General features: G+C 46.3%; 1 protein-coding gene across 1 annotated transcript in view; it reads right to left on the bottom strand.

The window, feature by feature from the left end:
- The window catches only part of ntn2 (netrin 2), a 56,736-nt gene that overhangs the window by 31,262 nt on the left and 13,176 nt on the right, over nt 1-12,298 (bottom strand). The window contains exon 2 of the mRNA XM_066689003.1: nt 10,349-11,411. Coding sequence (XP_066545100.1) covers nt 10,349-11,345 — 997 coding nt within the window. The 5' untranslated portion in view covers nt 11,346-11,411. The remainder of the gene's footprint in view (nt 1-10,348; nt 11,412-12,298) is intronic.

The raw sequence follows: 12,298 nt of genomic DNA, 5'->3' as shown, positions 1-12,298 counted from the left end.
GGGCCGCTTCTGAACAGTAATCGACTGCAGAACCCAAGTTGTGCTTTAAATCAACTTCCCCGCTTTTTTTTGTTGTGTCACAAAATTTGTCTGACAGCATTTTAGTGCATTTCATTATGAACACAAACATGACTGTTTTAATTTGCAGCGTTTCAGGGACAACACAGATTAAACCATTTCTGTTAGAGAGCCTTCTGAAACGCTTAACCGCTGATTGAGATCTGTGCTGATTTTCACTCCAAGCACAAGTTCAGCATAATTTAAGAGGACAACATAATTGGTAGGTTGAAGAAAAGAGAAGAAACAAGTACGGAAATACAATTCAGCACCATGGAGAGAGAACAGCTAACTATGGGCTTGGAAGACAGTGGAATGGGTAGCATAACACGTCCGCTTGGCTAGACCTCCGAAAGAGATCAATCCCTCTTTCCAACAGTGAACTCTTTCACTCTTTCACAACTCTTTGTTTTAAATGAGTACGGAAACGTGCAGTCTGGAATCGTATGATGAGATCAGAAAGGATAAGGACTAATCCAAGCTCCATGGTTCACTGAGATGACTAATCCATTATCTCTCAAACCTGCACATTGTGGCAACCACAAAATCAGTCAAGCCCCATACATTTTAGTGGTTATTATGGCTCATCAATTTGCCACAGACAGCAGGCCTGTGAATGTCAAGAACTCTGTGTAATAGCGGGGTTGTGTGAAGGCCTTGGAAAGGGAATTAGGGAACAATTTAAACCCATTATTTCAAAGAGGCTCGGGTGCTAAAGCTGGCACAGTTGTCCAAAGTCTGTATCGACCAATACCCTCAACTTTCCAAATCAGCCTTGATTGGTCTTTTCTAATGAAAACTAAAACTGAAAATAGGTGACCGTGTAGTTCAGTCACCTAAAAACACTCACGGCTCGTTAAACTTTCTAGTGAGTGTGGGTCTGCAGCTCAGAGGTGTCATATTCTGTCTAAAATAAGACGTATATATATTCTGTATATTGTATATTCTACCCAGAGTTTGATCAGTACAAAAAAAATGTTAAAGGTGTAGTGTGTGAGTTCTCTGATGTTTTATTTCTCTGATGCAGATAGTTTTGTGAGTGCCTGTGGTTTCTGCTAGGCTGATTATTGTGGTGTCCTCTCATTGGTCCTGGAAAAACTGTTTTTAAAAAGTAGTCTTAAAGTTACATAAAAGGAAGTCTGGCGGGAGGGATTCTTACACAGGATCGGAGTTGTACTGATGAAGCCTTGTGTACAGAAGCAGAAATTACAGACTATCTGACAGAACACAGAACAGCGCATGGAAGAAAATAACAAAGCGAAATAGCAAATATAAACACTACCCAATTCAAAGTGCCCGGAGCAATACTGTCAGCGCTAGACGAGATTCAAGTACAATTAAAACAACAATGGCAGCTCTGTGGCATTTATTACAAACATCTGCTGGATGGAGCCAACAGAGGGGTGGCATGGCCACACAAACCCAACTGTTCACATTGGCAGAGGGAAGCCAAGCGTTAGACGGGGAGCTGAGATCAAGTTCCAAGACAGTCAAGGCCGCAGTCAAGCAAATTCTTGGCACTTGGACTCGCATTCTCCAACATTTTCTTGTTTTTGTCTCTTTTCCCTGACTTGAGGAAAGGGTGATTATGAAATGACAGAGCCAAGTCAGGTTCCTGGGGGGGGAGGCTTCGTTAAATTGCTTCAGCAGATGGGGGACAAAGAAAAAAACAAAAAACAAACACTAAGCAAACAGAGTGGAGCTGCTGCCTGTCAATGTGCTTTACCACGCAAAGAGCGGCTAGCTTGGACACACATGGGAGCTGTGTAAGTCTCTGTGAAAACACTTATTGGTGACGGGATGCGGCTCTTTTCTCCGAGTGTCTTTTCTCTGGTTTCTGCATCTTTTCAAATACAGATCTGCATGGCTCTCCATCACAGTGTAGCCATGCAGGTGAGCAGAACTCGGAGAAATAATTCAGAACTTCCTTAAACAATCGTATCACCTGTCCGGCTATTCCCGTCCCATTCTCTCCTGCAAGAATAGTCCTTTTCTCAGGAACCGATTCCATCAGCCTACACAGTTTGCGGGAGGAGATCCACAGAGTATTTCACGGCACCGGATCACACATTGCATCCATACAATGCAGGCCACCCGAGGATAATTATGCGTTATGCGTTATTAGCTAAATGCAAACCAGGTGGACTCACACTCTCACACGGAGGCATGCTGGAGAAAGTTGAGCTCATCTCGGCAACACTGACAAAAAATAAACCCTACATGGTGAACATGACAGAGAGAATGAACTTAGCCCTGTCTTAAAAATAAGGGACTGTGTTTATCCCCTCTATTGCCTCTTCCACCAGAATATCAGAGAATGGATCCATAGATGTGCCGACAGGCCCGCTAAGTGGTTTCCTGTAGAGTAACGCCCGCTCTCCCACCACACCTTCCGCTTCTCCGTCTCTCCACTTTTTCCATCTCAATGTTATTGCCCCACAGGCATGCTTCACTTTGCAGTTGCTCTAGAATAACATTCCTGAGGAATGTAATTATTTCAGAGGATAGGTTTTCTTTCTATTCTCCCCCCCCACCCCCCTTCACTTAAGTGTCACAGTTTAAGTAATTGAAACGTCAAGCTGAGATGAGCCCGAGGGCAGAGTTGTTTTTGATGAGGTTGTTGGAAGGGGAGTTGTATAAAAAAAAAAACGGGGATCATAAAATAATAATAATTAAACGAAGCCGAATAGCTCAGCAGGCGTCCTTGCAAGCTGTCCTGCAGTGCTGATACCTCACAGTGCCCTCTAGAGGGGAAGCTGGTCATTACTGGGGCTGAAACGTGAATTCTCGAGTGATTTGGGGGTTTGGGTTAGGGGTTAGGGTAAAGGTGTGGTGTTTAGAGCTGGGGGAGTTTTCAGTGGATTTTGGACTGGAGAGTTGAGGGTGACTGGGATGCGATGTCAAGCCACTCAACTGGATCCTTGAAGAAAACCATGGGAAAAAATGCAAGCGCACTGGAGAGAGACACCACCTTTTGTTTGGTGGTGTTTGTGAGACATCTCCATCGCTCATAAGCTGTCCCTGAAAAATCAGCCGATCTTAGCAACCGTCCTCGAGTAAAACATCCACTGGGCGTCGCTTTGCCGCACCGTTGAGGCATTGGAAATGTATAACAGAAAGAAAGGGGTCACACAAAGTTTGTGCTCTTATTTAAAATTCAAACGGCGCGTCTTGAGCAATTTTGCAGAAAGCGATGTTAAACCGCTGACCAGCGCTCTCGGGTGCGGGCTGACAGTGTGCCACAGAGCCCGTCTCCACCGTCTCAGCAGCCTGGCAGATTTCTCCTCAATGAGCAGAAACTCCCTGCGGATCCCGAGAGCACGGCCTACCTCTGCTGCGCCGCGCGGGCCCTGTCTGGAGCCCGCCGCTCTCACAGGCAGTCCATCTGTCATCTCTCTTTTAATTCCTGCTAATTGTTTCCAAAACAGAGGCTCCAGTTTAACCCCTCTACAGATGGGCCTCTCTAACCATTGGCAGGCAACTCGCAGCGGTTTCTTCTTTCTTTCAGCCTTTTTTTTGTTCTGGTGTGTTTTTGAGTTAAGCAAAATGCGCTGCCCGACCTGGTTATTACAACCACCATCATCGGCACCAGTTTATACTGGAGTGATGAGGTGGGAGATCAGACTACCCTACAGATCAGTCCAGGACTCTGTAATGATTAGCTCTTATGATGCCTGCACCCGACCCAAAGAGTCAAATTGTACAGCTTACACATTAATCTAATTCCACCATTAATATTTCTTCTGGGTAGCCTAATTTAGTCTAGTAGGAAAGGAAAACATAGTGACTGAAGATGTACTGTAAGTGTTATGTCTCTCCTTTGAACATGCTCTATGTTCGATTTTATCTTTCATATCTTTCTTTACTCCCTTTAAATGCTCATCGTTTGGAATATGTTCCATTTCTTTCTCTCATTTTTCCTCAGCAGGTGAGCAGTGAAAAAAACAACAACACTCGCATTCAGAAAGCAGTTTCTGGGTTTGTCACCGTCCAACCTTTTAAATGTCTGCAACACGTTATGTTTATTTTCCAAAATTCTGACTTTGAAACATAACTGGCTGCTTGCTTCACTGAAAGCATGTCTGGCTTTTCAAACCACTGTTATTCTTAACACTGCAGGTCAGATTTACAGACATTTTCTTTGCTCCAATCAATGGAAAGATTTATGAAAAGAAATAGCCAGGTCTTAATCCTAAAAACAAGACTCAATAGCCAGCTTGACCCTTGTGTGAAAGACCTAGATGTGCCTCCTGGTGTCACCCAATTTGCCAGATCTAAGTCTAACATCAGAAATTAGATTCATTTGGATATTGATGATAAATCGTCCCCCCCCACCAACACACACACACATACATATGTTTTGTGATTTTTTTTTGTGATGTCTTTCTCAGATAGCTCTTGCAGTAACTCCAGAAATCAGTTGCAAATGTACGGTTCCAGATACATCGTGGAGCCACTGTATGGACTGGATTGTGTCTCAGGCTCAGCTCACAGCCACAGCTGCCAAAAGCGAAGATTGCGATCTTTAGAATCTCTCCCGGTGCCAAATGTAACTGCATAAACAGTTACAAGCACTCCCGAGCGGCTTATGCGGGCCCCCGCAGCCCTTCCACCCGTCCCCCCAGCGCCCTTTGTTGCTGTCTGTTTGGTTTTCTACACAGATTCCCTTAATTCATTTATCACACATCTCAGACATAACACTGGCTTATACGTACATGCTTCATAAAGCACTTTTTACATGGAGAAGTGTTCCCTAACAAAGAAAAAGTACATTTTAAGTATCCTTGTAGCGTACTTAACTGTACTTCTTTTCCATAAGTGTTAATATACACAAAAAACTGCCAGGCCGGGCCGATGCGGTGCTGTGTGTTAGAAGGCGCGCAATGTTAACAGAATGGCTGCTCAAGATCTTTTCCATCAAACATGATGTGACTTTCGTGGCCAAGGTTTCGCCAGCAGTGGATTGACACAATGTCTTCAAACTGTGGAAAGGCTGCAAAACTGGCCCAAGATCACAACAGTGTATACTCTAACCTGCTCTGTTTTCGAAGCTCCGTTTTACTTGCACTCGTAGTTAAAAGCCCACTGTCTATCTTTACGCAAAACAATCCCTGCTAGGCAGTGATAAAATGAAGCAGTCGCGTTTATTTTCTAGATAAATGACACAAAACACGCTTATTTTCAAACGATTATCTTCAGTGAACCGTTTACCTTCTCAAAATACTTTTTATTTGTATTTATTGAGATAAACCACTTGCCACGACCCACAGCTTTCGTGTGACGTGCAGCCGTCTGCATTTAATTTGCAAATATTATATTTAACTGTGGATTGCACATACATGAGCACATCTTGTTTTGCGAGATCAACTGTGTATTTGCACAAATACCCTGGTTGCTGTGCCCAATACTTTTCCCCCCTTGAAACATCAATTCAGAAAGCACTACCACAAAAAAGCGCTGCAGAAGGGCGTTACTGACACGCACGCACACACACACACGGAACAGTGTTGTCAGGTCGGCCATTTCTTTCAGCACTATGATTCCAAAACGGACACAGAAGGGCAGACCCCCCAAGATGAAGGAGTGGAAGGAGGACGAGTGCAGTACTGAAGGACCCCAGTCAGCAACAGGGGTCGCCATTGCTCCAGAGTCACCTGACCAGTTGGGATAACTCCAGTTGAGTAACCCCACAGTTGGTGAGCAGCAACGCCTGGCATCGCTTCCAGGTCGTACTCTGGGGGGACATTTCAACCAGACAACGTCAACTAGGTGGAGCCAGCTACCACACCATTTCCTATATAAACGTCTGGCATCACCACATTTCACACACAGCGACACAAACTGAAAGCGAGGTAAAGTTCTCCGTGAAGCAACCCCACTGCTGGCCCAGAGAGGCGGAGGAACCTCGGCTTGCGGAAACAAGACGGGCTGTGTTGCGGGGGTCTGTGGAAGGAGCCCACCTGTTTCTTAAGCCCTCCACTCTCAGGCTTCTCCATGTCGGCTAAGCCCTGTCATCACTAGGCAAAGGTCACGACCCCGAACCTCTCCCCCTATCCTGCTCCTATAACGCTGAATGCCCGGGGGCCAGTTGAAATAATATTGTGATACCAGAGTCCCACATTCTCCGAGATTATACTCTAAAAACCAAGCTCCCCCGAGGAGTCTTACACAAGAACATACTCAGTCAGTTTGATTAACTAATTAAAGCGACTCGCCTTTTCCGGTTATTTAATTTCTTTACGTGTTTCAAATCATGCTCTCGGTTGTCCGTGACTCTTTGCTGACATTCCAGCTTAGTCCGCTGAGTGCCATGTTCGTTTTCCCAATAGAAATGGCTTTGGTTAAGTAACCTCAAAGCTTTACGGGAGGAAATAAGACCGAAAGCTAAATCAGCATCACAGACATCGAAGCATACATCTCCAAGGTATCACATGACATTAACCAACTCTCCATGGTATTTTCTTGCCATTCAGATCTTCCTTCAAACTTTTTAATCAGTTGGTTAACCCAGCAACGGCAAAATCGAGTAAATGTAAAACCGCGAGAAAGAAATGGCTGAATGACAGCTCTGAAATTCAGGTCAATAACGATTTTTGGATCACTTAAGACTGTTGCTTCCCTTTTTAAGAGAGGAAAAAAAATCAATGACATGTTGGAATTAAACTCTTGGTTGGCTTTCCTCCACTATAACCAGGTAAATATGTCCCTTTTCCCTGTTATTCCTTTGCATCAGTGCAACACGATGTAATTTGTGTTGGCTGAAGAGGATGTGCTCCGTCTCAGATCCTCAGTACGAAATCAAAATCAAAATGAAATCTCGAGCTGAAGATCTCTGTTGGGAACTTACAGGATATTTCCTCAACAGGCTGAGGCGTGCCGGATGGTAAATGGAAACAGACACAGCGCCAGGGCCCGGTCCGTGACCCGCCGGCGTGCTCCTCCGACCGGCTGCATCATTTTCCTCCTGCTAACTAATCTGGCGCTCTCAATCAGAATATGATTCGATTGCAGAGGAATGCCAATTGCCAGCTCAGGAAACGAACACGGTGTTTGAGAAGGGAAAGAAAGGCCTTCCGGAGCTCCCCCACAACTCCCCGGCTGTCAAGGAGAAAATAAGACGTAACAAAATCTCCACCAACAAATAAAGTGACTGTTTAACAAATTGCTGTCTGTGGCAATGGAAATACCGGCCTTTCTTCATGTTTGTTTTTGTTCTGTTCAGATTTTTGGGTTAGGGGCAGGATTGCGCACGGGCTGCCGTCGCTGTTGAATACCTAAATGATGAATTCTACCTCATCATGATAATTTAACAAGATAGACAGAACAGTGCCGTGTTGTTCTCTGACTAGGCATGAAACAGGTGTACGTAACTCGGGACGGGGTCTCCTGAGGAAAAAAACATTCCAGCGCTTTTGGCTGCAACCAGGATTTTCCCACTTGACTCACAGAATTTACAAAATCGCACAATTATTTTGTGGTTTGGGCCTGCTTAAGAATCTGCTGGAATCTCGCAGAATTATTTAATCCTTTCCACTATTCTCGTAACTATTTATTTTAAAGAGGAATCAATGCTGAGTAATTCAAGAGACAGGGATTACTATTTTAAATTAATGGCCGTATCAGATGGGAGAGACCCTGCTAGCCACGCAGTAGTTGCAAATTAAAGAAGTATTTTAATTCAGCTTAACAGTTAGCTTAGCTTAACTACACTCATCTGTCAGGTGTTCTGTGTCGGACACTATTTACCTCCTATACGAGTTTTGCATAATAACTTGACAGGAATTCCATAAAAACTCTACTGACGTTTATACAAATACTATATACTGTCTGTTTACAAAATACCACTGGTGTACTAGGTGCTCTCTTTAACACACTCACTGAAACGTAACCTCTTAACATGATTAAGGGTTACAAAACCACTATAATTTCATCTGGCAGTCTGGAGAGGCTGTCTGGAATATTACTCCTTGTCTTGAGGTTAAAACCGATGGTAGCCGAATGACATTCTTGGACGCCGCAGTGGATGTGGTGTGCCAGTGACTGCAACTCATGTCACTCTCTGGGCTCGGCCATCTAAGAGTTGTACGTTTAAAGGGAGCCCAGAGTTGTGTAACCCGGCAAACAGCTCTTCCGTCAGGACCCGTTAACCACCCCGTTTCATCCCTCCCCTGGCCTCAAGCCCCACATTTCTCCCGGAGTAATCAACGCATTTCTCGGCTGACGCAGACGGCACGGCGGAGAGCAGGGGCATCATGTGCGTTTGGAGTCATTTACAGTAAGCGAAACGCAGGAATGCCAGAGCACGGCCCGTTATAGTAATGTCTGCGGAGAGGTTAGGTTAATCATTAGAGCGCGGGTTGCTGCCAGACCGCCGCTACAGTTTCAGCGCGATGAGAGGACCGCGCTGCTCCCCCCACCCCCCGGACCCGAGACCCAAGGGGTTAACGAGGACTGCCAGGAGAAACTGTCGGCCTGTAATCCGTTCTTCATCCTTTTACAAAAAGATCCTTGTGTTTTTCCTTTCTTTCTTTTTTCCTCCTCTCTCTTTTTTTCTCTCTCGAAGACCTCCCTTTTCAACAAAAGCATTGAGGGTCCAATTTAAATAAATATTCAAGCCTTCCCTAGACTCCTCCCTGACCTTTTCACCCCCTAATCCTTCTCACTAAATGACTTGGCATTGCTCACTTAAGAACCCTCTCTCTGGCATCTCGTCGAGGGCCGTGCTTCAGCCCAGAAACACCGTCTGACAGAAAACCTAGCATCTCTTTTTATTCAGTTATTAAAATACTCAGTTGAATATTCGTTTGTCGTTATTTCTTGGTTCGCTCTCTCTGCGTCCGATTCACAAACCTACCCATCTTCCAATCACTCTGCCTTTGTAGCACCGCCACCAACAAAACCATCTGTGTCTTTTTTCATTTACTGAAAAAGACAAAGGGATGCGTTAAGTGTTTGGCTTCTCACAAATGGGAAATGGCGCACAATAAGGCACTGTACACATTTCTCAAACAAAAATCGGGAGAACATATGTTTCTAGCCTATATTTTCATGATAAACCACCAAGTCTCCCAGTCTGTGTACATAGTCTGTGGCCAGGGGACACGAATGAGTCTGAACAAAACTTCCCGGAGGTCAAATGTGCACTGTATTTTAACGTGGGGCTTTGGGGGAATTCAACAGTCCCTTTCCAGTCCTGATAAAGATGCTCAGTGTTCGAGGGGGCCGGATTTATCCCCTGCTTTCAACAAGGGAGAAAACCCCACCTCAGTCCAAACTGACAGCCCGTATTCAAAGCCTGCACTTTGGAGGGGCGCGCTGGAGCACAATTAAACTACATCCCACACGTCAGGCCTGAGCCTTAACTTGACTTAAATCCCTCATAATTAATTCAGAGGTTCATTCAAGTGCCTGTCAAAGGCGGAGAATAATTCCTTCAGTCAAGTCAAGGCGGAGAGAGCGGCGCTAAGGTGGCACTGGGCGTTTGAGAGAGGACTGACAGATAACAGGCACTGACTGTCTTCACGTCTATTATTATAATCCGGTACTTTTTTCTCTTTCCCTAAAGTTCACTGTCAAAGACTCACACAGTTAAAAATGAATGCCATTCATTGGCATCTGTTCACTGTGGATCTCCATCCTCCGTTTCTGCTCACGAGAGGGAGAAATACCAACGCTCAGGCTCCCAGTTAAACACCCGAGCAGAACAGTGCGCATTTCCTAAAGCTAAATCTACTGAAGCTGTACTTTAGGAAAGATTAACGACTTTGTGTTAAATCAAGCAAATGATTGGATATGATACATGAACAGAATATCACAGTGTTTTTCGGTAACTGATTACCGCTGTTACAATAAACTATTGTGGAGACTGGGGGGAAAAAAAGGATAAATCACGCAATGGAACAGTTTTCCACATGAAACTGGGATTACTGTAATTCCTTTCCTAAATATTCACATAGTTCATTTTAAATTTCGAAGATTGCACCGGCAAGGGCAGACAGCCGTGAAGGCATTTGAGATTCAAGGACCGAAAGACAAAGCAGGTGGATAATGTATTCGCTGTGTGGTTTGATGTGGTTTATGATTGCAATCATTTTTTATTTTAAATTAATGCCTACTTGGAGTGTTATTTTAATTGTTCGCATTGGGAAAGAAAGAAAGGAATGGTGCCCAGATTCGACACCGGTATTGAAATGTCCTCTCTTTAGGAGTCAGAACACCTGTAGGTCAGATTACAGCACAACGCCTCAGGAAGAGAAAGAAGGAACAGGCGGCAGAAAGGAAGGAGACTTACGGAGACACTCGTTGGCCTCCCGGGCGCTGGCTCTCTGCCAGGGCCGGTCGTAGTGGAAGGGCTTGCAGCGGTCGCACTCGGGGCCCTCGGTGTTGTGCTTGCAGTCGCACACCAGCTTGCCCTCTTTGTCCTTGAGGCAGCGTGAGGCGTGACCGTTGCACTTGCACCGGCCGCCCACCTGGAAGTCCCCCACGGCGTAGTAGTAGGCGACCGAGTCCTCCTCCCTGCCCCCGCCCAGCTCGCGGGGCAGCTGGGGCCGGCTGAAGATCACGCGGATGTCTGTGACCGTCACCCAGTCCTGCAGCACCGGGCTGTTGTCGAAGTCTTTGCCCGAGGGCCGCCCGTCCAGGGTACTGAAGGCGATGAGCCCCCCGGTTAGAGGGTAGAGGTCGGTGTGGCCGTCGGTGCACAGCGCCTCCTGCTCGTTCTGCTTGGTGATCACCGCCTTGTTGGGCCGGTTGTACATGCGGCGGCACTGGGAGGAGTAGAACTGGTACGGGGTCCAGCTCTTGCCGTAGTCCATGCTCTTGAAAACGGCCAGAGACTCAGGCCGCGGGGAGCAGAACTGGAGGCTGACGTAGGTGATCTCGAACTTCTTGCCCAGGGAGAGGGTGAGGGTGACGTTGTGGGGCGACGAATGCAGGTTCTCCGACTGCCAGCAGGTGACGTTGTGCGCAGAGTTGAGGTCGGTGAGGTAGGAGGCCGGGTGGGCGCGCCGCGGGTCCGAGGCGTCGCAGATCTGGCAGGTGCGGACGGTGGGACGCTCCTCACGCTCCACCACGCTGCAGGAGCGGGACGGGGGGCGGCCGCAGGTGCTGGACACCTGCACCTCCTTGCCGAAGGCGGCGTTGATGAACTCGGGGATGCAGCGCCGGGCCGCACCGTTCTCGTCGTAGCAGGGGTCCAGCGGGGCCTGCTGCCCTGCGAAGGGGTTGCTGCTGTGGGCCGTGGCGCCAAGCAGGCAGGCGCTCAGCAGCCACCTCCAGACTCCGCTCATCCCGAATGGCAGGGGTTAGGGGGGCAGTGCCTGAGGGTCTCGTTCAGCCAATCCTCCAGGAAGAGCCTGGAGAAGAGAAGACAAGAGAAGCAGGTAAGATCTGCTGAGACCAGATAGGAAGTTACTATGGCTTACAGACAGTTACTGGGCCAAATCTTTATTAATAAACACAAGGAAAAGACGACGTGGTTTGTATCATTTTTAAAGATGAGGTTTTGTTGCGTTGATGAGGGATATGTATAAAGGCACACTTTCTGTTCCTGTGTGTTGTTCAGGGACAGATCTTTAGCATGTTTGAGGCATGACCGAGTCACACAGAAACATGGTTCTCCATGATCACAACCTTGCTAGTTTAACGGCTAACAGTAAGTCCTAAACTGCTTGAAGACTTGGAAAGACCATCAGATTGGTCTCATTAAGCAATAATTAGATCATCTGCAAGTTCAGATGAAACCAAGAGCAGCAGTCCTCCGGGGCCAGTTCCAATTGATTACAGACCTTTTTCTGAACCACACTGCTTGTGTAATTCCACCGCTGTTAGGATATAAAACGTCACTTATTAAATTGGAGAAGGTTATGCTCCAAATGCAGTAATGTTTCAATTTAGAGATTAACTGTCTTTTCATGCTAATAAGAGAATATCTGTATCAGCTTTAGAGGAAGTCCAGGAAATCCAAACAAACAACGAAATGTCAACAGCAGACATTGATCTAGGCCTTCTGATCTCCGCTATGCCTCCTAGCACCTTCATAATTTTATTTTACAAGAAACTTTCTATGCAGCTGGTGCTCAAACAAACAAACAAAAACATGCTCATACAAACAAAAAAATACATAAATCTCTCTTCCAATTGCAACCCCAGCCCACCGTGAAGCCATCCCTCCAGGTGGGACCTCTCCCTGTTTCTCCCTTAATCGAGTGCTTCCTCCACTTACTGTCGGAAGTCGAGCAGC

This window comes from Amia ocellicauda, chromosome 17, assembly GCF_036373705.1.
Source record: "Amia ocellicauda isolate fAmiCal2 chromosome 17, fAmiCal2.hap1, whole genome shotgun sequence".
Taxonomy (NCBI): domain Eukaryota; kingdom Metazoa; phylum Chordata; class Actinopteri; order Amiiformes; family Amiidae; genus Amia; species Amia ocellicauda.
Note: the sequence above shows the minus strand (reverse complement) of the source record. Positions and strands in the feature narration are given on the sequence as shown.